The sequence below is a fragment of the Xiphophorus hellerii genome, chromosome 7 (assembly GCF_003331165.1).
Source record: "Xiphophorus hellerii strain 12219 chromosome 7, Xiphophorus_hellerii-4.1, whole genome shotgun sequence".
Classification (NCBI taxonomy): Eukaryota; Metazoa; Chordata; class Actinopteri; order Cyprinodontiformes; family Poeciliidae; genus Xiphophorus; species Xiphophorus hellerii.
The window spans coordinates 12274185-12301912 of NC_045678.1; the positions used below are offsets into that span (position 1 = coordinate 12274185).

At 40.0% G+C, this 27728-nt stretch overlaps 1 protein-coding gene across 2 annotated transcripts in view; it reads right to left on the reverse strand.

Annotated features, from left to right (window-relative positions):
• Positions 1-604: 604 nt before the first annotated feature.
• The window catches only part of sox1a (SRY-box transcription factor 1a), a 104221-nt gene continuing 77097 nt past the window's right edge, over positions 605-27728 (reverse strand). Inside the window, exons 1-2 of one of the 2 annotated variants that reach the window (XM_032568264.1) lie at positions 14824-16103; positions 605-2572 (exon numbers count right to left, since the gene is read on the reverse strand). In XM_032568264.1, the coding sequence (XP_032424155.1) occupies positions 2525-2572; positions 14824-15666 (891 nt within the window). In that variant the 5' untranslated portion in view covers positions 15667-16103 and the 3' untranslated portion in view covers positions 605-2524. Of the gene's footprint in view, positions 2573-14823; positions 16104-27728 lie in introns of those variants that run through there. The other variant, XR_004339975.1, reaches the window with a different exon arrangement.

Here is a 27728-nt window from a genome sequence, read left to right on the forward strand (position 1 = left end):
CGTCTTTCTTTGTCTCTTTTCCTGCCGGTTGGAAATCTGCGAGGCTTGCTCATCGGCGCCAGCGTCTGTTAATCCCCCTCCCAAAGCACCTTAGCAACGCTAGGAATTTAGAGATACTAAAAACCCCCCCCCACACACACACATATATATGCGCAAAACAACAACTGTTCTTAACACTGTGCTCATATTGGCAAGAGTGGCCACATCTTGAGATGTGTGTGTGCGAGCGCGCGTGTGTGTTTTCCATAAGTAGTTGGTAACAATCTGGAAGGGTGTGATAACCAAGGATCTCTCAAGAGTGTGCGGGCGTGTGTGGGGGTGTGTGTGCAAAGACAGAGCACAGGTTTTTGTGGTAACACCAGAAACCTGGTAATCACTGCATGTAGTCACCTGAGAAGCTCATTATCTTGTCTCTATGCATGTTTTTGTTGTTGTCCGTTCACTGTTCGCCTTACCGTGGCGTCAGTGAGAGAAGAAGAAAAGAAAAATAGACAAATTATTGTGACTTATGCTATCATGGGTGCAACTTTGAGGCTGTAACTCAAATGTCTTTTATGAAAAAAAAAAGCAAATCAATAAAGCAAGGTTACAGCACTCACAGGAATTACGATGTCAGTTATTTTCCCATTTATTGGTTTTGTAGTTTTTTTCCCATAACAACAAGGATCACCCCTCCACCTCCTGTTTTTCTCTGCCCAAAATCAATTACTTAAAGGCAATGGTAGAATAATTGAGGGCACATTTAGGCCTTGGAATTAATACATATTTTAAATGCTGAAACTTTTTCTGCAACTTTTACTTTGAGGAGTTAATTTACTTCTGAATTAGAAAATACATTTAATTTTTTTGTGCATTATTATCTTTACACAGGGAAGAACACTTTCTGTTTATTTAATTTTCTCTTCTTTTTTTTTTACCTCTACAACCAACCAAAATCACATCATCAGCTGTAAAACAAACCATTGGCTCTGAACCTAAACAACAACATATGACATGCACACTCACACACACACACACCAGAAAGATGTTAATTAGAACATAACTAAGCACTATTTCTTTGTGTATCTGCATAAAAAGAACCTGCCAGAGGTTTGTTTTCAAATTAAAATTGCTCCCACTTACCGCAGTGACTGAGGGCCATGGCCGGACAGAAAACAGACAGCAGAGTTTTGATTGATTCCCTTTAACAGGCACTAACTCTGTGTAAGGTGACTGTTCTCTGGTTACACAGTAAATATCAATACTCGTGAAAAGTTTGTGACGATTTTTGCTAAACAAAAAATGTAGCGGATTCTTGGAAAGCATGCCAGCTAAGGGGCTAAGATTATTAAGATGGTGAGGTTTTCTGCAAATGGGACAAGAAAAGGAGAGCTGCAGTATGCAACCCAGTTCTTGTGTGCACAGTGCCTCACAAAAGTATTCACACCCATTGAATTCCTTTATATTTTGATGCATTACAACTAGAAATTCTCCATGCATTTAATCAGATTTATCTGATAGATCAACACAAGCTAGTGCATGATTGCCAAGTGCAGGTAAATAAGCACATTTCTTTCCATTTTTTCCAAACAAATCAAACTCTAAAAAGCACAGTGTGTTAATGTATTAACACATTCAGAGTTAATACTTTGTAGAAGCAACTGTTGCTGTAATTGCTTCAAGTCCTTTGGGGATATGTCTCTACCGATGTGCAACATCAAGCGTCTCTGTACATCAGCTTTCAATTTTGCAGCGGATTCACATTTGGATTTAGGTGTGGACTTTATACACTAAACGAGGCATATGAATGCACTTTGATCTAATCTGTCCCAATAAAGCCTCTGGTGGATGGTTGCTGTAGTCTGTTTTACTCCAACAGGTTTTCTTCCAGTATTTGAGTGTATTTAGCTCCAGCTGTGTCATGATCTGTCCATTTCTGATTGATAGATTAAAAAGAACTTCATGAGAAGTTCACAGCCATTGTAGTGTTTTCAAACTTCTCCTTAACTTTATCCCTGACCCGGCTGGTGTTTTTTTTTATGTTGTCATGTTTTTTCTTTAACAATGTTCTCTGGCAAACCCCCAAGACTTTCACAGATGAGCTGCATTTTTTTTTATTTACAAAGATTACAACACATAGATGTAAAATAATTCACTTAAATAGGTGACTTGTGGAGACATTTTTTTGTGTGGCTAAGTAATGTACAAATGCATTGTACATTAAAAAAAAATTCCAAGCATCCTTTAACATCTACCTCATATCTATGCAGGTGGTATGAATACTTCTGCAAGGGCACCGTTTGTGTTGTGGTCCAGATGTGCTGAAATCACTTTTACACAAAATATTGGGCAATCAGTGAGATGTCATTGTGTCATTCAAGAGTTTATAAGGTCAGCAATCAGAGTGCAAAGAGTAAATTTAAGAATGTGATTGTCTGACATTTCCTTGAAGGTCCTCTTTCCATTCCTCACAGCACCTTTCTTCCAGTGCTTGATGTAATGATGGCCTGCCAGCTGAGAGAGGAGACAGGGTGCTATCAGTAAATTACGGTTTCCACTGGGTGATCCACGTCCACTGGTCACGGTCACTTTGCTGGAAGAGACAAAAACAGAAAGAGGAAGGAGGACAAACAGTATGAGAATCACAGATTAAGAGTCATTTACTCTCTGACGATGCTGTTTCTAAGTTGATTTATTAATTCATCAGTTCAATCAGAAATAATCCAGTTAATCCCATCTTAAAACAGCTTGATATCTGGCATCAATTTAACGGCCGTGGAAACTAATAGCACACGGTTGCGATCATTAAGAACAATTTATCAGCGCCTCTTCGACATTTCGCAGTGACATACAAATCCTTCACTTGTTTCTATCGGACTTATCTAAATAACCCCGGGTTGTTGATCACTCGACCCGGCGGAGTTCAGAGGTCAGCTACTTCAAGCGGCTATCGGCGGGCTGCAGGATGCAGAAGGTGCCGCAGAACGGCTGTTTCTTATCTGCACTCTTTGACCCCTCATTAACCTCTAGCTACTGCTTTGAGAATTATCACCTGACACAGAGGAAAAGAAATCCTTCACAGCATCTGATGGGCTCATGTGTTTATCTGACTTCGCATGCGAGTCAGAGATTTAACAAGTTAGCGAGAAAGGGCATTTAAATTATTTAGTAATAACATATTTAAATGTGAAATGTTTAAAATTTGAATGCGTGTGCATTAAACTCATATGCAGGTATTTAAGTATCTATTTAAATCCTGTGCTGCAGCATATCAGAAATGTGTTTTATGTGACAAGTCAGGCACTGCTGAGGAGAGGATGATTGGTCTGCAGTTAACTTATTAAGGCTTTATTTGCATTAAAAGGAGTCAAAAATAAAGTTTTCATAGTTCAAAAAAAATTATCCAATGAGCAGGATGCAGTATGTTGCTGAAATATTTTGTTAAAGAAGTTGTGCATTTGGCCATGAACAATATGACTTGTGTCAGGAAACGATCCCAAGAACGCCTGAATTCAAGGGTTCCTGTTCTATTGCTTTCTAAAACATCACTCCTGCTGGGTGATGAGTCGTGTATTTCCCAGATAAGAGAAGCTATCAGACTTGTCTTTATGTAAAAGTAGGTAAGATTTGTCAAATCAGTGCACCTTTTTCTAGTGTTGATGAATACATCTGTAGTTTCACAACAGGATACAAAACAAAATCCTAGATGGATTTGTATTCCAATTCCTTTCTTACACAGAGAGCCTTTACATGTTCAGTACTTTGAGTGTTTTTTTTTCTTTTACTAGGTTAAACAGCTAAGCCAAGTGAATTTTCGCCATTCACAACCCTGCAGGCTCCTGATTAAATAACCTTTTTTAGGTTTACCTGCTGAAGAAAAGGGACAGGAGCTGGAGTTGTGAAGGTGAAATGAACTCGTTAACTACAATCCAGACATCACCTCCAAGTCAATTAAAGTTTTCTGTCTGGTGTTTTTTCTGCAAGGACATAATGTTTACTTGCAGTCTATTTTATGCCATCCACTCTCAGCTAGGATTTTAAAGAGATAATATGTTTTCTAATAGGATTAGTTTTCAAAGAGAAAAAGATCTCAAGTTCTTAAGTCACCTTTCTTCCTGCCAATTAAAAGGAAATACGGATGGAATCTGAATGCAACATAAGAAGCAAGAAAATCTGTTGTCCACAAATGGTCAATAAGTCCTAAATTAGTAGCTATTATATTGCATTCATGTTGGAGAATGTATTGATAATCAGCCAACCAACCTGATCAATCCATCAACCAATCAGCAGCGCCCTTATGCAACCAAAGAACTAGCAAGCAAGCTCAGTAATGTACAAGAAATATAATTAATAAAAGAAAAAAATTAAAGTTAAAACATTGTAATCATCAAAAATCACATGAAATGGAGCACAAGCCTCAGAAAACAGCTAAACCAAGATTTAAAACAATCAAAAATATTGTTGTCCAAATGAAGACAGTTTGTTCCTTCATTTGGGTTAGGGACAAAAAACACCACCACCTTTCTTTCTGCTAGTTGGAGAGGAGAAAATAAACTGGTAAGTTGACCTCAGGGTCAGTCTACCAGTGAGTGAGGAAATGTGGTAATTCAAGAAAATGAGTATCCAACACTTTGGATACTCATTCCAAAGCACAAAACCTGAGTGACGTATGAAGAAAAAAAGAAAGTGACTCAATGTCTAGCTTTGCTCAGTTGGGCAAATTTTAGCTAAATGGACAAAGTCAAAAATTGACCTGAAAACTGAATTTACAGAGAAGAACAGAAATCTCCTGCAAATGACAAACTAGAGCTGGTATTCTGTGCACAGAAGTGCAGTATTGCACAGGTCTGAAGAGGGGCTTACCCGTATTAATTATACCTGGATGCATAACATTTACTCTATTGTGCCTGGCAACGGCATTCACATTCAGGCCTCTTAAGCTTTTTTGCACTTTGTCACATTACAACCACAATTTTTAAGATATTTTATTGATGTTTTATGTAAAAGACCTGAACATCTTTGTAAACAAAAAGGATAAAGTGGAAGCAACAGGAAATGCAAAGATCTTTACATTACCGTGTGGAGCTCTTATTTCTTACATTTCTTCTGCTTTATGTTGGTATATCATAGTTTGTGTTTCTTCTGAGACAAAATGTTAAAAACGTGAGAGCAGCTAGATTATTTTACAGGGCACTGTGGTTGGGATTAAAGTACAGCATTTTGCTACATCAATTATAAAACTGTTCAGTTTGCCTGACACTTCACATTGTGCCTAATAAAATATGTCAAGTAGTTGTAAATGTGTCAGTCATAAAAAACGGATTGTTATTTTAAGCTTGAAGACTCGGTCTATAAATGGTTTTCTATGATGCATCATTATGAAGGTGTGCCTATAAGAAGTGGGCAAATTGCAGTGCTCATCGCAGTATTTTTGGCAGAGCCAAGCTCCTAATTAAGGATGACAAGGCATGTGATGCCAAAAGATGAATAAAAACAGTACAAATTTCCAAGAAAATCTCAACCCCTTGCCATGTGTTGAGCTGGAGTGTAGGTCCAATCGAAAAAAATTCAGACTGAAGTCCCAAAAGTTTGAAAGATAGCAAAGTCTTTTTAGCAACAACATTGTTATGACCTATTTTTTTTTTATATGTAAAGATGTATTTCTGTGTGTGTTTTCTTTTGTGCAGACACAGGTCTTCTAGATTGTTTTTTAGTCTTTAAATTGGTGACTTGTAAAAAAATAACTCAATGCTTTTATCGCTAAGTTTGTCTTTAGTGCTTTCTAACTTTGAAGTGATGCTTTCCCACTCAACAAGTGTAACAGCTGCTCCGTAGCAATTAAGCCCCTTCTGTTCTTGTACAGCTGGTTAAATTTATATTATTTCACTAAGATGTGACAGATCATGCATCATTCTAATCTGGATGTTTTTTTTTATTTGAGTCATATTAAACTACATCAACAAGAACATTTGCAACAATCGTGTCAAAATATACAGATGTTTGTGGTTGTAGCGTCATCAAATATGTAAAGGCTCAAGAGGCGTGGATGACGAAATTGGAAAAGATTCAAAACTGTAAGTAAGCTCTAACCAGAAATAAGATACAACTGAATTTAGCAACATTAAAGTTTTTGTTCTATTTGAGGGTGGCTACATTATGAACAACCATTGAGCGACTTCTGGCAACCTACATGAAATTACAATCCAAATGCAAAACGACGACAAAGGAGCTTTCAATTAAACTAAGTCAAGGTCAGAAAGAAAATCAGAAATGTCCTGCATCACTGTTGGTATTTTGTGAAATACCAACAGTGATGCAATGCTTAAGAACAGGGAACTGCAACTCTGCAGCCAAATGTGAAGTTTGCGGTGGAGAAGGTTGCTGTTTAATCATGCCCTGCTTTATCGTCTTTTTTATTAAAGCACTTTGATCTAAAATAAATAAATCATTCACCCAGACTTTGGCTCCGTTGTGGGTGTCATTCAAATTAGTGGAAACACACCAGAGGTGTTCCTAAGCTGCATATATCACACCGGTTTGGTCATACCTCATGTCTTTATCAAAGTTGAATATTTAGAAGAAAACATGAAACGGTACATTTGGCAGAAAGGTTGGTAAGGAGGCCAAGATGTACAGGATTAATGAGTTCCGCATCTGCTGCTGCTGGAACCAGCAGAACACTAAGGTACAGCCCGACTGTGAGATGGGGCAAAGAAGCGCAGTTTGGTGTACACAGCAGAACATTTTGACTTATTGCACTTCTCAGACTCCTATGATAAATCCCTTCTACCATAAAAGAGCGGGACAGACAGATGACTTACAGAAAGTTTTCATGATTCATTGCCTTTTTCACATTTAAGTTTCCTTTTTTTGGTTTGCCTAAGCTGCTTTATTGCTCCGCAGCATCCATTGCTCTTAAACTTATTGACCAGACTTTAAACTCATACTAATGGTACATATGGTTCACTCTACAGAGAAAGGAAAAACACCTCAGAACAGTGAACCATTAACTATAGCATGTTAAAGAAACATTATTTAAAAACTGAATCATCATACTACATCTAGTCACTAAAATAGTCAATAGTTGTTTCATTTGCACAAGATCATTTAAAAAAGTTAGAATACCGTGAAAACGTTAAATATTTCTGTGCATAATTTTATAAAGTGAAACCCATACTATATAGATTCATTACACATAAAGTGAATTAGTCTAAGCTTTTATTTCTGGTCATTTTGATTGTTGTAGTTTACAGAGAATGAAACCCCCAAAATTCACCATCTCGGAAAATTTGAATATTACATAAGAACAACAAAGAAAGATATTTTAAACAGATATGCCAAGTTTCTGAGAAGCTTGTTTATTCCTATGCTCTCCAAACTTGGTTGTGGCTCCTTTTGCATGAATTACTGCATCAATATAACATGGCATAGAGGCTCTGCAGCAGTACTGTTGATAGCAAACGTAGATGAACCAGTTTCCAAGTGAAAAGTCCTGCTGGAAACTGAAATCAGCATTTCCACAAAACTTATCAGCCGAAGGAAACATCAAGTGCTTGAATATGTTCTGCTTGTTGGCTGTGCTGCTTGTGTTGCTTTGCTGCGTTTCAAACTCGTTTCTGAGTTTGAAATGTTGTTGTGGAGTTGATCAAAAGCACAAAGTCTCTTTGGGTGATCATTAAAGGGAAAATTTTATACATTTTCTATGCACATGTTGGGGAGGTCTGTAGGTATCCCATCTCCATTATAATAATAAATGATTATTGGTTCATTGTTGAAATATGATCTTTAACAATCCTATTGAGGTGCTGCAGTTTGTTCATGACCCATTTTCTATTGAACCAGTTAGAAGACTAACTTCTATATTAAAAGCATAAAAAAATTAATGTCAATCATTGATGAAGACGTTTTTCAGATGGAGAGAAGAGAGGGTGGATTTGCTTTAGGACAACACTTTCAGTCTGATGATGCAGAGGACTTTTGGGCTAATGTTTGGATCCACTTATACTTGTCAATTAAGCTTTTTTTAAATATGAATTTCAAGGACATGTTCCTCTCTGACCAATGAGGAGCGGCATGAGTGCCTCAGGATTGATCATATTATTTATGATCCTAATTATGCAGAAATAGCTAAATCAAGATTGTGTATTTTTGTCACTGACAGCAAATTCAAAAATGTACAACATGCACATCAAAGATCACACCTTATAAAAATTATGTTATTTAATCTACACTATATTACTTACACAGCCTTGTTGACAGTTTTGTGACTTTAAAATGTAAAATTATGAAATAAAGCCCTTTGTGTGAGATTTGCTTCAGTTGTTTTTATAAAATAACAGATTATTAAATGTAAATGTGAGGATGGGTGTTGTACTGTGTTCATGTTCCATCTGTATTGTGATGACTGTAAAACATGTAACCGCTTCTTTAGACTTACAGGCACAAAAATTGATGAATACAACGTTAAAATGAGTCATGATTACAGTTCACACCCATCATATTGTTTTGACCTGCATTATGTAAACACTACAAAAAAAAAAAAAAACTCAGGAACTTGTGGTCTTGATAAAACTTCCTCATGAATATTTGCCTCAGTTGAGTGTCACTTCAAGGTTCAGTCATTGTTAGAGGAAGTATTGGAGCAACATTTTTTTTTCTATTTGATGTTTCTGAAATCTGTGATTTTTGCTTTAACTTCTGTAAAGAAATAAAAATTAAAAAGACCCACTGTGTTTTTTTAGACATGGTGGGGTTTATTTCTCTCCTTGATTTCAGAAATTATTCCCCACAACCATCAAACAAGATAAAAAAAATTTTTATTTTTTATTTGGGCCTCTTAAAACTGAAGTTGAATAGCGCTGGTTTACAGCAACATGTCAAACTTTTGGCAGGATGAAAAAGCTTCGAAGCATTTGCAAAAGTTCAGAATGGATATGTGCTTGGACGTTTTGGACTCATGACCCAATTATGTCCTCTGATTGGAACCTCAGGCACTCTCTCTTTCACCAATGGACAGCGAGGCCCTTCAATATGCTGCACCCCATCCCCCTAAATTCACAACTTGCTCACACTTATCATCTGCTTTCTCAACCCCGGTTCCCAAGAAGCGGCTGGTTTTGTGTGGTCCCAACACTGTCCCGTTTTCATCACGGCTCTGTCGGGTTACCCCCCTTGTACCAGACCCCATTCTCCACTCCTCCTCGCACCTGCGCCGCTCCCACATCTCTACAGGAATGCGCTGGGGCTTGTAATCGCCTTTGTGGGGACCATTGAGTTGTACACGGCTGACTGAAACTTCCCAACCTCACAGTGCGCTGCATGGTCGCTGAATGGGACTCAGCGTGGGGCGACTCTCCAACCCACGGACGCTGCCAAATTCCAACAGTGGTGCTCCACAATCACTCCCACACAGGCCCCGGTGCACGGCCTGGCAGGAGGGGACGGGACAGGGAGGGAGGCACGGTGCGCCCGGGATGTGACTGTCATGAATGTGTGTAAGCTCTTAAAAGAAATTTTGAAGGGGGTTTAATATTAACCATTGCAATTGTTAGAATTATAACTGAGAGTTCAAGTTTTAAATGCAGTTTTCTGATAACATTAGCTACTGGATTTTTGTAATCCAACAGAGAACAGAAAGCATGAGAGGATGATATGGGTTGTTTTATTAATTCATAACTATCTGCTTAGAAAAAGTGGAGGACTGCCTTAAGACCAGGGCTTCAGAAAGTTTTTTGTGCTAAAAGACTTTCAACAAGCAAGAAAATCAGTCAGAGCCACCTACACATAGTTCACCCTCTATAATGTAAAATGTCATGGTAAGTTTATGTTGCTAGTTTTGTTGCAACAAAATGACTTCTTCTGCAATCAATGCACAGACTAGGAGAAATAATATTGGTCTTTAACCCATATAGCTGCGTACAGTTATCCATGGCTAATGTGCTCAAAGTGCCAATATTTTTGGTTTATTCTACATTTTTATTTCACATTTGTTCCTGAAGGAGTTTATTCTGCATTCTGACGAAAACACTCTGAACCACTATTGTTTCTCCAAGTAATTCAGCGACAAAAAGCACTGCAGTTTATGCAGAGGACCATGGCAGACTGGAAGGGAAAGATTTTATCTTCAAGTCCCAACTATACAATCCGACCAAGGATGTGCAAAACAACCAGTTCATCCTCCACAGCTACCAAGAATGATCACCAAAGAGACCGACTGCCGATGGATCCGGCTAAGTGCAACACGACTGCATGTGGATGATGATCCAAGGTATATGTTTAATTTCAACACAGGGAGCAAGTGCAGGGTAGTGAGCACTAAACTATTGATACACTTTAGAGTTAATGCATAGAACAGAGGATCTTAGCAACAACTGTGCTGGCATTTGAGCAGTTGCCAAACTTTGTGTTTTTGAGATGTGAAGATGTGTGGCTATTAGTTGAAAGAAAAATTTTTAGGTCCTTTCCTTAGCATCCATCACGCCTCACAGATATTCAAAGCCATATTTTGGCTCAAACATATAAGAGACCAAACTGCTTGCAGCCCGAATGCTTCCTCTGTCAGAGTTGGATGGAAAAAGCTAGACTAAAGGAAAATGCTTCGCCATCCTTGTTGGAATATGGCATAAATCTTTACAGAAGCCAATAAATCATCCTAAATTGTGGATCTTTGTGTTTGTCTTTCTTGTTTTACAGTTGTTCTGATGCTTTTTGAACTTTTTGACACTGAAGGAGTCTTGCCAATGGGCAGCACCTTTTAACTGTAGTTGTTGGGAAAAGGTTTACATGCAACCATTATGGGTTTAAAAAGTTTATCACTTAATGTTAAACATATTTTCATTTCCTGATGCTTTTTACTGGGAGAGGACAAACCAGATGAGCTAAATTATCCTATTAATGAGACAGAATTTAACAAATGTTGTTGAGTACATAATAAAGATATGTTTAAATTTTGCTAATTTCTAGTCCAGTTGACGGATTAAAATTTACTCACATAAAATATCTGGATTTCACAGCTTGTTTTATCAGTAAAAATGAAGAACTCAATAAACCTCCAAGAGAGACAGCTAGTTCCTGACACTTGTTTTAATCACCAAAATTGCGCATTCACAACTCGTTTAATTAAATTTGGTGTTATTATCAAACAGTGATTTAGGATAACTCATGAAACAGGAAAGTCTCACCTCAATTTTCTAACTTATGCAAAGACTCAATTGCAACACCGGAGAAATCATAAAACTGAAAAAAGGGAGAATGAAACAGCACTCAGTGTATGCAGTCGGTCAAAGTTGGAAAATAAGGCAATTTTTCCTTAACTTTCACCGTATTTGTGTTGCGTCTCGGTGCATTAGGTCTGCGCGCCGGCGTGCAGCGCGGTAGCTGTGGGTAGATAGAGCAAGCACTACAGGATTAAGAGGCAGCAAGATTGTTAAACATGTCAACGTGTAATAGCACGATAAGGCCCTTCCGAGGAATCCATTGGCCCAGCTGCTTTCTCTATTCCGCGCTAATCTCGCCCGGCACATTCGCTCTGTGCAATCTGTCTCCATAATCTTCTGTGACAGAGAGCAGGCTGCCTGGTAATTTTTTTCTCTTTTTTTTTTTGGGAAAAGAGGGGGGAGACGCGGAGAAAATATGCAGAGGCGTGATAAAGTGACGCTAATTATCCCCATTTAGGACAGGGAGTGCAAGGGATCGGGGCTTTGCGAACAACCGATTGTGCGCCGCTGCTGATGGCCTCATAGCGCGGAATATATCGGTGGCTACAAGATAAGAGCAACGCGCGGAGGAGAGATTTATTGGCCGGCCAGCTGAAAGCATGCGCACGGACGTGCACATGCACGAATTCGCGCGCGCTCGCAAGCAGGAAACCGGTTCTGCCACGAACTGAATCCCCCTGTATATACGTTGCGCCCTGCACTCAGCCCTCTTTGCACCTCAAGGTGTAATTTATGCGGGTTAAATTTGCCAGAACGCGCCTCTTTTAACCTGGCGATGCGCCGTGACGGGCTCCGCCTCCCGGAGCTTTCAGGGTCTAATCCGCATCTCCTCACATCAGCAGATAAGAGAGGGAACAGAGGCGAAGGCCCTCCTTCGCCCCGCGGTGCGCAGAGATCCATCCATAGATGCACTTTTTATTTGTTGCGCTTTGGAATTTAAAGTCTCCATTGTTCCTCTTAGATTTACTCCAGCAGATTAACGCGCATCCAGACGTTTAACACGCTTTACTGCGAGGCCTAACAGGTTTAATCGACGCGCCACTCGAGTCTTCATCAGTGTGAAATAGGCCCTTTAACTATGTATTTGAGAATTGATTTTTAAAATTCATAAGTAGGCATAAATTCCCACCTCCCCCCTTATTTGCGTGTGCATGGATATTAGTCGCTATCATGAAACGAGGCCTATGGCAATCAAAAACCGAGCATGCTGTCAGAAATGAAGTCATCTCTAATTGTCATGTTAATGTTAAATTACTTTTAAGTGGATTGAAACTTCAAAATGACATTTTCCAGTTTACACAAACACGTTGGATAATTTCTGCGAGGATCCTCTAAAGAATCACTCTTCTGTGAAATAAAAAAAAGTGGTTGATTCAACAACATCTGTAGTTTTCCTTCACCGTGCGCAACGACGAGCACCTTTGTGATTAGTTTGTGTTTTTGCGCCATCAAGTTTTAAAAATCTGGAACATGTGCGTCGGAGTGTTATTTCCATTGACTCCCACGTTTCTTGTTTTGGTTACATGATTGCTGCGCCTTAAGCTCTTTACTTTCCTCTACCGACTTAAGGCTATCAAGTGTCAAGAGGGAAAACACAGAGAAAACTCTCTAAACGGATTACAACATCTGAAAATCCCAGGATGCAATAAAGATGAAAGAAATCATGTATTTTTTTTTTGTTAATGATAAAATAACAAAAATATCAGTTTTTAAACTATTTGAAGATGTTTCTGTACGGTGGACTGTGTTGTTGCGTGGAAGCAAACAGTGAATAGAAATTACGCATCGGCCTTGTTTACAGAAAAGTTTCACAATTATGACTTCTAAAAAGTGCAAATCAACATAAAATGTTTGTGGCAGTAAATTGCAATGTGGCTTAAAATTAAATGGCTAGAAAAAATACCTTCTAAAACTGAGTTTAAATTCAAAACATTGTGGGGGGGAAAAATGCAACTCAAGGCATCAATTTCACCGGGAATGTCAGACTTTCTGCCTGTCTGATTTCCAAACGAATGACCCGAATAGTTTCCCAAAAGCTAATAATTTTAAAAATGCAACAAATTTTCGACATGTTTTCAAATATTTTGAAGAGCACGTTTCAAAACCGGCGTTGACAAAATAAAAGGAAAGGAAGGAAGGTTGGAAGAAATCTGTAATTCCTGAGAGAAAAAAAAAATCCTCTTGAATTAAGGGAGAATTTATAATAATTAAACTGGAATAAAAGACTCAAGTTGTTTGGCTTTTAAGTGGGGGCAACAAAAAAAATAATCAAAGTACAAGTTAATAATACAAAAATACAATAATAAAAACCCCAACGTGAAACGTTAGGAAAATTAACAGGTGGTTATCAAAGGCCTTCTTGCACTCTATATGAAATTATTTCATAAATCAGCATGCACAATTTCAAGAGAACAATAGTATTAGTCTCAGTTTAAGGTAATATATATATTTTAATCTATTAAAATATAATAGATTATAATCTACACATACCTGAAATTTTTGTGAAATAGAAGACTGGGAATGTCTCCTTTTTTTTATAAAACATTTTTGATTAAAGTGAACCTCAATGACAAAAAAACATTTAAAAAACTTCTCGTTTAAAGAATAACTCGCAGAAATAAATGGTCTCAAGGTGGGGGAAGCAACGTGAAAAGAAATGTTTTTTCTTCACTCAACTAGAATGTGTTATTTTGTCAGAAAACGTGGAAAAAATAATCAATCTAAGACCGCCCTTTTAGGAATCAAAGCAACACCTTGTGAAATTTATTCAATTCTTCTTCATTGCAATATCAGGGGCTTTTCACCTGCAGAAAAGCGCTTAAATTACAACAGCGGGTTGCCCGTCTTTCTGTGGAAATATTAAAGTTATTCACAATTTACATTAATTAGAATGTTACAATAAAAAGAGATGACCTCCAAGGAATTAAGACACAGGCTTCTGCAAATTAACACAAATATTTAAGGAATGTGAGTTCTTCTCCATATCTTTTAAAGCACTTTCTCATGACTTTGACATGTTTTCTCACTTTTAAATAACTTACAATGGCTTAATTGAAAAATAATATTAATAATAATAATAATAATAATAATAATAATAATAATAATAATGTGAGAGCTGAAGCAAATAAAGAATCCCCCTTTGTACCCCCCCCATGCACGTGAACCTGGCGCACCCCCCCCTCCCCCCATTAAATAAGAGTGTGAAGTGATGAGCAAACAGATGGTAGCACAATAACTAATTTCTCAGCGTCTTATTCGTTATATATTTCCGCTTGGGAGAACAGCCGAGATGAAATATTATTTACTCATTCATTTACAATATCATAAACATTCTGTACAAAATGCATGGAGCTCTGGGGAGCGGGGTTACTTTTAGAAAAGAGGTAAATATTTGGTTATGTGTTCAGTCGCAGTTTGCAGGTATTTTCTGTCAGTTCTAAATGTGCGTCAGAGGGACCGTCCCGTTCACTCCAGCCGCGGCGCTCTGGTAATGCTGCGGCAAGGCGTGCAGTCTGCTCTGCATGGACGGGTCCCCCGGCTCCCCGGTCGGTAAATACATGCTTATCATCTCCCTCAAGTCTCCAGGGCAGGGACCCCGAGAGTGCGTGCCGCTGACGGGTGGACTCACGCTCGGTTCCGACTTCACCAGCGACCCCAGCGTTCCCATGGCAGCCGAGGAGGAGACGCCGGAGCCCTGGTGCTGCGTGTAGGTGATCCCGCCGTAGCTGGACGGCGAGGCGTTCATGTAGCTCTGAGAGTTCGAGATGGGGCTGTACTGCAGGGCCGTCATGTCGTAGCGGTGCATGGGCTGCGGGTTGTGGGAGTGGTGGTGGTGCGAGTGGTGGTGGTGGTGTGCCCCGCTGCCGGGGTGCTGGCTGTAGGCGAGCTGCGCCTCCTGCATCATCGCAGCGGCCGCGGCGGCTGCGGCCACCTGCCCCGAGTACGCGCCGTTCGCCCAGCCGTTCATGTGCGCGTAGCCGGAGCCGGCGGAGCCTCCGTGACCCCCGGGGCTCTCTAACCTCTGTCCGACCCCGGATGAGCTCATGCCGACGCTTAAACCGACACCACCGCCGCCGCCGGGCCCGGAAAGCAGCCCGCCGGCCAGTGAGTATTTGTCCTTCTTCAGCAGCGTCTTCGTCTTTCGCCGCGGCCGGTACTTGTAATCCGGATGCTCCTTCATGTGCATGGCTCGCAGCCGCTTCGCCTCGTCGATGAAGGGACGCTTCTCCGCCTCGGACATCACCTTCCACTCGGCGCCCAAGCGCTTGCTGATCTCCGAATTGTGCATCTTGGGGTTCTCCTGCGCCATCTTCCTCCTCTGGCCCCGCGACCACACCATGAAAGCGTTCATGGGTCTCTTCACGCGCTCCTGGCTCGCTTTGGAGCCGCCGTTCGGCCCCGTTGGCCCCGTGCTCGTGTTCGTTTGGGGGCCGGGGGAATGAAGGTCAGTCTCCATCATCATGCTATACATTCACCCTGGTTTTAAACTTCACCACCAACAGAGAAAAAAACAAAACAAAAGTCTGTTTGAAGATCAGGTCAGGCGCGCACAAGTTGATACGGGGTGCGCCGAAGATGACCGAGTCAGAATATTATTATTCTCACCCCTTAATGAAACAAACTGGAGATGAAAATTAATCCGAGAAGGCATAAATGTATTTATAAAAAATATTCTCCACGCAGTATTTCACTCAGCCTTCGGTCTTGGGGTCGCTTCTCATCCAAATGTGACAGAATGCGCGTTCGAGCCACTTTCCCTGTTGGAGTTGGAGAAGTTGGTTAAAGCGGCGGCCATGTGATGCGCACTGACAGCGGTTAAATGAGCCACAAGCGGCCAATGGGGCTGCAGCAACATAGTGATTTGCATGGCGTTTGGTCAGGTGACTTTAGAGGAGCACGGAGGAAGAGGAGGAGGAGGAGGAAGAGGAGGAGGAGGAGGATCAATCCCGCAAATAGCACGAGGCATTTGAACATTTTCAAACAGTCTCTCAGAGACTTCAGCAACAAAAATAACTGAGATTAGTTTGCAGTGTTGGTGGGTTCTGTCAGTGATAGCAGTGAGTCAGATATCTCTATCATGTTTAAGGAAGATTTATGACATCTTAGCAGAGGAGCCTCAGCAAAGTTTCTTAAAGGAGTGGATGGATGGTATGTTTGGGTGCCAACCGCCTTCAAAAATTTGCTGACCACCTCAATTCCAGATAGAAGAGTACATACTGTATGTCAATACTTGAAAAGTGTATTTTTCGAAATTATTGGATTTGTTTATATTTCTTTTACAGCTCATTGTAAAAATAAATAGATGTTCAAGTAAGATATTGTATTTCAGTTATTTATTTAGTTGTTTAGTCATTCAAGATTTTTTCTGTAAGTCCTTCAATGCATAGTCCTAAAAACATCATAAAACCCCTGAAATTTCTGTCTTGAACGGTGCATGCCTATTGTTTTTCAGAGAATCAAACCACGGCCACCACCACCCTTTCCCTTGGTCCCAAATCTTTCTGGGACACCCCTGGGTAGCATATTAAAAATCTATTGCAATCATCGCAGAAAAAAAGCATAAATAAATAAATACCTAAATAAATAAATAGGTAGAACTTCTTGACTTGTCCTTATTTCCTAAAAGGATATTCATAAAAACTATTACACACTTAAGACTTTCTGCAGGTCTTCCAGGCCAGGGGATCTCCAAAAAGGTCATGTTGGTGGGTTTATTGGAAGTGAGGGCTGTGGGGGCTCACAAATAAAAATCAAAGCCCTAAGAACATTTTAGGGGAACCATCAAAAAGATTAAAGAAGGGTTACATTTAGAACTTTTATAAACTAATGTCACGTTTTTTCCCAAGCATTTACATACAAAACATCAGCTGATTTGACATACTGGAATGAAAAAACACTTTTTGTGTGTGTTGTCCATAATTTTTAAAAGTACTGGTACTCCTTGTTTCATTTGAGGCAAGGTCCAGCAGTGAGTGACAGGCTGTTGGACAGTTAAGGACAAAAACTAAAAGCATATCAAATAAACAAATACATAAAGATAGCTACACTTGTTTCAGCTTAAAACGTTTAAAGCACACAACTCTCGATTACTTTTTTAAGGTCAAATTTTCTCCATATGTTGCATAAAAGTAGGGCATCCCAATCAATGCGCATCTAAACTGCTTCTTCTGTACGCACACATCCAGTGGAATAACACTCCTTCATACGATCTCATATGAACCAGCGCTCCAAAACCAATTTACAGTTCACGGTGCATTTTTCCTCTTCTCTCTCTCTCTGCCTCCCTCTCCTGTCCTTCCAGGTATATAATTAAGGTATGCAGTAATAACATGTGTCAGGGAGGGAAATGTACGCACTCGGAGCAGGAAATGATATGAAAGCGATTTTGTAAAGAAAGCAAAGTAAATGTTCCAAGAGGAGAGGTTCATAAAGAGGGAAAGCCGTTTAATGAGGTGAGGCTTCGGGGGAAGGGGCAGAGCGCAGGTATCGCCGTCTGCTGGTGATGGTGGTTCTGCAAACGTTTAACAGTAACAGCCTACTTTTTTTTTTTCTTGCGTAAAACGTATAATGGCTCTCACTTAGGATTCCATTGAAGTATACAGCCCGATGGCAGACCATGCAGCAGAGAGGAGCAGTTTACGCGTCTTGGAGTGCGCGCGTACATAATCCAGATTTCACAGCTGACCTCCTCTGAAAAGCCCAATCAGCCTCTAATTGAAAGGGAAAACGAAATACCACTTCCCGTGGTGAGACTAACGATTTAATCATTTCTATCTTCATTCGCTGTGTTTTCCTCCCTCAACTCTCTCTTTTTTAAAAAAAAAATAAAAAATAAATAATTAGAGTTTAGCGTGATGCTGCTCTCTGTTGAGGGGCCGGAGGGAGCGGGATCACGCAGACCGATCCGCGGGTCTTCTGGTAATGGGGTTAACGGGGATGCCACAGCGCTCAGTGAACGCTTCCAGCGTCTGTGGCTTCAGGCCTGAGGAAGCTGATAATGTAACAATGAGGTGAGAGCCAAAACAGCTCACAGAAAACACGGAGTGAGAGTGAAGCAATGGAGGGGGAAGAATTTTTTTTAAATTGTATTAATTTTTTGAGTTATTAATATGAAATAAACAGCAAGAAAATGTTTGACGTTGTTGTATTTAAAACTGTTCGAATATGTTTTTTAAATTATTATTTTAAATAATCATTTAGTGATTTTTAAGAACTATTTCGTTGATGCTTTAATAATTTATGTTGTAGGCTATTTGTATTTTATATACTCCCTCACAGACTGTAGATGAAAAGTTATCAAAAGAATCACACATGTTCAACAATAGCTGTGAATATGGAATAGATCTACGTTTCAATTTCGAATGTAAAGAGTATTACTTTTTCCTATTTCAAGTTTTTATTGGGTTGAATCAATTTAAACAAAGGCTACATCATCCTTTCGCAACATGCTTAAAAGTAAAATGGTGGGAAAAAAAATCAATTATAAAAAATATTCTTTTAATCTCCTGGGTGCAATCATGAAGTCACATGAATGCAATGATTAATACTGCTCTTTATTCTCCATGCTGAGAGAGGATTTGGGAGTTGTACATGGAGGATTAGCCTTTTACACCGACACTAGGACCCCGGTGGCCCCCTGTTTACTTTCTCTGCCCCCCCTTCCCCTCCTCTCCTCCCCTCTTCTTCTTCAGTTCCTCTCTTAACAAACCTCCTTTTCAAATATCCACGCTCCTTTGTGGCCCCTGCTTCTGGAAGAGAATGTGTGAGCGCCGTCATGACTGTGCACGACTGGGGCCAGGGGGTCAAAGCGGTTATCCAACACACGACCCCTCCACCCAACAAACACACACACACGTACACATGCTGCCCCCACTATCCGCAAATATAAGAGAATGCTTAGTGAATGCATAAAACCCTCACGCGTCTTTGCGCTTATAGGGGCGCAGCGGCCACCGCGTGATTGATGCCTTCTCCCACAGTTTAACCCTAGTCGACTCCTTTAATCTTTTTCTTTTTTTCTTTACTTTATTTTTATTTTTTTAAAGCTGTTCACCTGTGCAAGGATTTTTTTTTCTCCCAGTCACGTTGACCACGGAAAGGTTTTGATTGTGCGCAAGGAGTCTCGAGTGGAATTGGACGGGGAGGGTAAAAAAAAAAAAAAAAAGGCAGCGGATCATCTGGTGATCACCTAACCGAACTAGAGAGACAAAGGCGCGTCCTTTTGCGTGTAAATTTAAATCTAAAGATGTTTTGATCAGAACCTCCCCCCACTCAACCTACGCGCAACACGTCAGTTCAAGAGTCACCAACCGACGAGGGAAAATAATCACGTTAAATTAATCCATTAAAACTAACTAAAGACTGCTACACGTCTTTTTCTTCTTTTCCCGATTAGAGCGCAACCGGTAGAAAGCGCAGACCTACGCGCTCTCACGCAGCCAACCCCCCCGAGGGGCTCGCTGGCTCTAAAATAAAACCGCAGCCTGCAGGTGCAACAGACAGGATATCTGCACTGAGCGCACACGCACAAGAAAACAGACGCGCCGAAATAAAAGAAATGATCAACAGTTGCGTTCAACACAAACAGATTTCAGCCACACACACACACACACACACCACGCCCCCCTCTCCTCCCTTCCCACACACAAACAAAAATAAACAAGTTAAACTGAAAATCGTCTCCCTCGCCTGTGTAACTGTTGTGTGCAAACTTACGCATGTTCCCCTCGTCGCTTCTGCTCCAGACAGAGTGGGCATGATTTCTCCCATCCACACTCCTAAACCCTACAATCCAAAGCTCCGTGCAAAGACCACCACACTCCCCACCACAGTCCCTGCCGTTTGAGTGCCAAGGCCATCCATGCCCGGTGCCCAAACCCACTACTCAACACACACTGAGGGGCCGACACAAGAAGAAATGACATTTATTATACTCCGTTTAAAAAAAACAAAACAACAACAGACAATTCCAAGTTATTGTTTCCCTCTGCAAACGGGGCTTGCTTCTAACATAATGAACGTCTTTTGTGCAGCGCAGAACAATACAAAACAAGTATTCTAATAAATAGCCACTTTTTTTTTTTTTTGATGGGGTAGAGGGGAGTGGGGTGGGGGGGCTCCAGTATGAATGGGCTGGAGCGGCGGGGTTCTGAAAGGCAGCTGTGGCGCATTCCGGGGAGGAGGGGCGAGGACTTGGCGAGGAGCCCCACACTCCCCCCACCCACCTCCACCCCTTTCACCTCTTCCTGGATACTGACTCCCATTACTGAGACCGAAGCAGAAAAGGATGCAAAAAGAAGTGGGGAGGAGGGGTATCGACTTATGGAGGCAGTGTTTTTATATATAAAAATATATTTATACACACACAAGACCTTCACTGTTTTCAACAATATGATGGAATCATTAATATTGCTTCAAACCGTGAGGTGCAAAGCATCCAATTCAGTCCACACACATATATATGGACCTGCGCAGACTTAACGCACGTGGTTCTTACAGCATCAAGGTGGAGAAACACACTCACACCCGCACCCCCCGTCCCCTCCCCAACACACACACACGCCCACGCACACCCAGCACACGTTCTACAGCAACAAACACAACTGGGTTAAATAAAGGATTCCTAATTAAACGCAGGTTCACCGTTTTGTGATGAGGCCGAGCCTTTCCCCCACTGTTTAATTTACTACTCGTATTGAGTACCTCAAAGATTAATTTATTCTCAGACTACATCTTTGCATGCTTGTTGTGCAAACATGGGAGCAGAGACCGCGGTCGAGAAGGGTCTGCTTTGTTAATGAGTCCCGCAGGATGCTCCTCGCCTGTTGCTGCGGCTTCCCGCGGCCCCGCTCCTGCCACAGCTGACAAACCTCCGCCCCCCTGACTTGTAGCACCTGTAGCTGGCAGGTGCATTTAGTGCCTAAAACATCCACGTGCTTGGCACTTGAGTTTTGTTTAACTTTTCAGGAAACAGTACCAAGAAAATAGGACTATAAAAAGGTGACAACACGAGCACTTCTTGATAATTTATGTGGACAATGTCTTCAAAGTGTTCCAAAAATAATCACAAAGTCTTCATACTGATAATATATATACATCTCAAAATTGTCTTGCATTCAATTAAGGTTGCCCAATATATTACAAGTATTCCCGCATGTCAATAATATCTTTATATTTTACCTTTTGCATGTAGTCTCATCAAGAGCAGAGGTCTGATGAAACATGTTAAAGGAGAAGACTAAATATAATAAACGCATGCTGCATCCCCATTGCATGATTTCCATACATGTTGCAGCCTTTTGGATAGACCAACACAAAATAGCACATACTTATGAGGAGGAAAGAAGATGGAAATTAGTTTTCAACAAGTTTTAGAGATGATTATCTAAAAAGTGTTGAAAGCATTTGCATTCACCTATTTTCACTATAATATTCTAAAATAAAACCCAGTGCAACTGATCTACTCAAAACTGGACTTCTTCTTTTTTTATGACTATATAAGGTTGGCCACTCCCTGTGTTTGCCAGAAAAATATGTTAAAAATAAAGGATCCAAACACAACACATGCTTGGATATTAAGGCTATTTAAGGTTAGACGATTATTTGTCTAACCTAGAGAAAAATGACTTTTTTGGTCATTAAGTCCCATCCAAACTGAGCGCAAAACCAGTCGCTAAAATCAGGCTTGATCCGCCCATTTGTTCAACCCCAACTGTTTTACAACATGTTCACATCCGCAGACATATTTAAGTGGACGTCCTATCACGTTTCAACCACAGTTTCAGACTGTTTAAGTGAAGGGGAGTGCAGTCTTCACTGTGTCTGGTCAACAAACTTTCATTGAGGGAAGCCACCTAATCAATTGAAGGCAGTAAATAGACATTAAGTGGAAAGTAACGACCACATGTTTTACAAATAGAAAGTCTGAAAAGATTGGTATCAGCACACTTTTCGTTGATACCTGCAAATAAAATGTAATGCAACAGATATTCAGCTGGAAAGAGAGTCTACCCGTCTAGCTGCGTGTGGTTTAATCTCAGTATAATTACAGTTGTTCTATGAAGGCCTCAGGGGTTTATGTTAGAGAACATTAAAGGACAAACAGCGTCATGAAGACAAAAGGACAAAGCTATGGAGGTGTCAGGGGTAAAGTTATGGAAGAGTTTAAAGCTTCTGCAAAGTACAGATGTGTTTAAATAGCCCTTTGATTCAACATAACCCTGCTGCAGGTGGTTAACCAGCTTTTTTCCTCTTTTACCATCCACACTTGCTAAAAGAACACCTGCCTGCCTCCAGATTAAAGCTAAAACTTCTGCATTCAATCACAAGAGCTTACTTTTGCCACTTTTGAAAGACGTGCTACATAAAAAGAAAAAAAAAAGAAACCCCACACATACCACATGACAAGATTGACACAGAGTGGTTTGGCTAAGTAAAGGTGGGTTAGGTAAGTGAGGGGGAGAAGAGAAGGAGATCAGCTCAAGTTCAGGTCTAAAAGGGTCGGGGAAAGAGGGAGCCAGTTGTCTAAAAAGCAAAGGTCTTAGCTCAGCCACACTCTCACCCTCTTCATCACCATAACACGGTGCTCCAAACCCTACAAGACCAATAAAGGCAATTGATTTAGAAGGTTAACTATTGGAGAACAGAGGAAGAGATTGCTATGTCGCATGGATGGAGATGCAGAACAGATGATGCCAGACTTCAAAACATAGTTTAGTAAATAATGCAATGCATTTGATGCAGTTTAGAGAAGCCCAGCAACCTAAAACCACCAAACCGAAAGTGCGCTTTTTGTTTTGCAAGAGAGCGTAACATGTCATTCAAATCAGGGCACTCTTGTCTACGAGCAGTTTGTTCTTTTGTTTGCTCCGTGCGCTCCATTTTCATCTTGTTCTCTCGCAGGAGAGGAGCACATGAGGGCTTGATGGAGTGGTGAGTCAGAGATGGGGTGACACCGAGGGAGAGAAAGTGAGAAAAGGAGGAGAAGAGGGAGACCAGGGAGGCCGGTGTCAATCCCGTGGCAAACAGCGGCGGATAATCATGGGCTTTAGGAAAACACTGTGTCCATAATGCTATTACCCAGGATTACCTACTCCAGCGGAGAAGGCGAGACTCTCTTCACAATGTGCCACAGACCTTTCAGATAATCATCTTATCACAGATGACAAACCCAGAAGAAACATCCCATTATTCAAGAGGGAGTGGAAAAAAAAATCCTGCAGCATGTTTGGATGAAGACATATTGTAAGCCTAAATTATTCAAGTGGAAAAATATCAGATTTTGAAATTAGCACGCCAGTCGCTTTCATACTCTCTTCCTCCTTTTTTTTTCTCCCCTCCATTCTCTCACTGTCTCTTTCTCCCTGGGTGCTTTCTCTTTTTCCCCGCAGGGCAATTAGAGACAAGATTTTTACACATTGTTCAGCTTATCAATTAGCCATAACACCTTCCCCTCTGATTGGTCTGTAACGAACATAATGGTTTTAACAGTCAGGAGTTGCGACTCTTAGAGGTGCCGTGCTAATGGTGTCGCCACAGCGATGGAGTCAGAGTAACAGCTTTGCAGAAAGGCAGAAGGAGGAGAAGGAGGGGTAAGTCAGCTCTCCCTAACACATCTCTAATTAGAGCTCACAGTCAGTCATTACTGATGTAATAGGGTGTAACACTAATGGCTATCAGGCAAGCCCCCACAAACAACTGAGGGGGGCTCTTGTAAGGTGAGAGGAGCAGAAAATTTATGGAAGAAGAGGGAAAAAAAAGGAGATTACATTGAGGAGGCAAGGCGAGATGGAAAGTTGGAGTGAAGATGTGTTTGGATAAGGGGTCAAGGAATGATGTGAAGAAAAAAAAACCACGTCTTGTAGCAGAGAGGGTTTTTAAAAGTGAAGCAGTCAGACAAGGTCAGGGTCCATTAATGGAAAACCTCTTTGATGACGAGGAAATCTGTCACATTTGTCTGGCCTGATGCAGACACTTGCAAAACAAAAGGAGAAAAAGGACAAAAATTACAAAAAAAAAAGAAGTAAATAATAAGAGAGAAGGCTCTAGCAGGTTTGTTTGTTCACGGGGAGGCAGATGACCCAAAGCGAAGCGGGAAAAGCGAGAGGCGGGCAAACTCGAGAGGAAAGTTAACCACTTTGGCACTTAGACCTTGTTAGTGTGGATGCACTCAAAGGCCCATTCAGCTCCTGATGCATGTTTTTATGCTTTTTTGTGCTAAATTGCAGCATCTGTGTCAAAACAGAGCCAAAGGACTGAGGACAAGTAAGATGGACATGAGGAAACCACTGCTGAGAAAAACTAAAGGTGAAAGTCCTTTGAGAGAGCTGCGAGTGCTCCATATTGCCACTGGGAAACCAAAGTCTGTTTGTAACATAAGGTCACTTATTGCAATGTCAACCTTTGTTGGGCTATAGCTAATCTTATTCCACCCAGAAGCAATCTTGTGTTGGGTATTTTCAATTTATTCTGTTGCAGAAAATTAGGATATAGAAGGAAATTCAATTTCAGCATAGTATATTACATCTATATATTGCTTTATATGACTTGAAATCATAGACAAGTGTATAATTGTGAAGTTTAGGATGAAACTTAATACTTAAATAAAAATCAGAGAAATGTATACTGTATATATACAGTATATACTGTATATATGTATATATATATGTGCGCTCCTGGATTGGCTGTTTAGCAAATGCCACCAGAACACGTTGTAAAGTTAAACATTGCTGGTATTCCAGCTTCCCAAGCTGCACCTTTTAATATTTCTAATATATTTTATGAAAAAAAAAAGTGAATTTGCAACTGCTGAGCTGTAATTAGGCAAGGTCCACTTTAGACATTTTACCATTTACTATTTATAATTTAATTACCCCTTAGCACCATCATAAAATTACCAATAAATAAATAAATAAATTAATAAAAAGAAACATTTATAGAAATTCCCACTGTCTTATCCCTTGCCCTCACCTGGACCCCCTGGAGAGGACACAGAAAAGACAGGTGAGTAATTATATCTGAGCAACTTCAAGCAACTATTTTATGCCGACACGCTGATTTATAGACTTTAGCAAAACGTAAGCAAATATTTATATGTAAACAGTAAACCTTATTCGATTCCTCCCACAGGCAACCACCACACTTCTTAATTAAGAAGCACCAGCACAGGGTATGACACAAAAGGCCACATACTAATTATTAAAATACTCAATAAATATTCCATAAATAATTCTAACTTTTTGTGTGCAAATGATTACTGATTTACAAATCTATGTTTAAAGTGCAGTTTTGATTAAATTATTTTCATAGAGTGCTCTTAAGGTGCTGCACAAGTTAGCAGTGTACAAATGGCACCAGTAACAGATACCTATTCATTATAATGACTAATTAGTTTGTATCACTGGTTCTCTTTAGAGGTGTACTCATCAAAAGTATGAACTGTTGCAACATGACAAAATGTGAAAAAGTTAAGAGTATGAAAGGCAATCTTTTCGCTAATCTAAAGCATTAAGGAGAGGAACTGCAATCTTTTACAGTCTCATAATCTCAAAATAGATGTAATGCAATAACTGTCGCCGACATATTATGACAAAAGATCATAAATTCCTGTCTTATTCCAATAGAGAGCATGTTATTCATAGCATCAAACAGATCAGGTAAAACTGCCACTGTACGTTTTATTAACAGGGGTTCAGAAATATAAATGCTTTTAAGGCCTATAACTGCTGAGATGAAATGGCAAAACTATTTTCTATATAATGAGAGTGTTATCAGTTTGATGTTAAATTTGCAAACGCTCTAATCCAGAAGTGAATGATAACCATGTACAGGTACTTTATCTGAGTACAATCCTCCAATACAACTTTATTTTAAACCTTCAATATAGTCATGTTGACCAAAAATCCTGCACATCAAAAACAAAATTAAAACCCAGAAAATGTTAGATTCTAAGTATATACTTTTACAACACTAAACTTCTTGTTTACTTCTGCTCTTTGTGCTCTACTTTTTCTGCAGCTTTTAAACATCCAGTTGGAGGTCTACTGGCCAAGTAGGATCCAATAATCTAAAATCTGTTTTCATTTATACTTTTACCACAGTCTAAAGATGATGCAAGAAAAAAAGCATCTTTGGTCATTCTGTTGTGCTTACATGTTTTCTAATGAGTCCATGAAGACACAGTTAAGTAGTTAATAAGCTCCAATATCTCTGCAGAAATTTGAGAACAGTTCATAAACTTAAAACTGGTTGAGGATATTTTCTTTCCGCCTCTTTACATTTCTTGCTTCCCAAACTTTATCCTCAAAACAAGGCACTTTTCTGCACATTTTATATGCTTCTCTGACCTGACACATATGATCCAAAAAGATTATTAACCTAAACAGCTTACATTTTAATATGCACTCACAAAAAAACTTTGTTGCTCGGGATTTGCTTGGTCCAACATCAGCTAAATTCAGATGAAGCAGGAAGGTCTGAATCTCAAAGACCATATGAGTAGCCTGCAGAGCTGTTCCAAAATGAGATAAGTCATTAATCATTATTTGTTGTAATTAAAAATAAAGTGTGTCTATCAATTTAGTAGCTCTTGTTATCGGTTAGTAAACGTGAAGTATCTCTCAGCATGTACAATGTGTTTGGTGACTCCTGCTCTACATCACCTAAAAGTCCTTGTTTATTTGGTTGAGACTGACCTGACACACCTGCTTGCAGCATTTAGCATCAGCATTAGCAATGTACTGTATCTGTAATGTATTCTAATGATACTTGAATATAATAGTCATTAGCACCAATTACTTTGCTGCTAGTACTTTAAAACTCTTGTTTTAGGTAGGGTTTTTTATGCTGCATTTTTGTAGCGGTTTCTTTTAACATTTTTAACATATTAAACTTGTTTGAATAAGTTTTATATTGCAGCTTTGTTTGAAGATGTCTTTGTGTTTATGTGAAGGTAGTATACACTCATGCTCATGAATACGAAATGCATCAGTAGGTTTCTACGAATGCATTTGAGTCATTATTTTTTTTTTTAGTCTTAGAAAATACATCATACAACTTCACAGAATGATGAATTTGGTGAACAAGTTTCTTTCCTCTCCAAAAGTAAAAATATTAGACATAGAGGTTTAAATATTTCCATATATCCCATTGATGTTTGGTGGTAGAGAAGGCCAGCGGGTTTTGTAGCAATCAAGAACCTCCTGGCATGATGCGGGCCCGACATTTGACCCCTCTTCTGATCAGAAATGATAGAGCTCATTTAAACTGGTTGGTTTCCTGGCACAGACCCGGCTTAAGCATAGTTCATAAATTTTCAATAGGGTTGAGGTCTGGGCCATTACAGAGGCTTATTGTCAACCTGCTTTATGTATTCCACAACAAGTTCTGATGTGCTTTCTGGATCCTCATTCTGGTGGAACACCCAATTGTGCTCAAGTTTCAACCATAAAGCTTTTGATTTAAGGTGAATTTCAAAATAGCTCTGCTTCTTTTTTAGTCCATCCTGTTTGGATGGACCACTGGGAGCAGACCCGC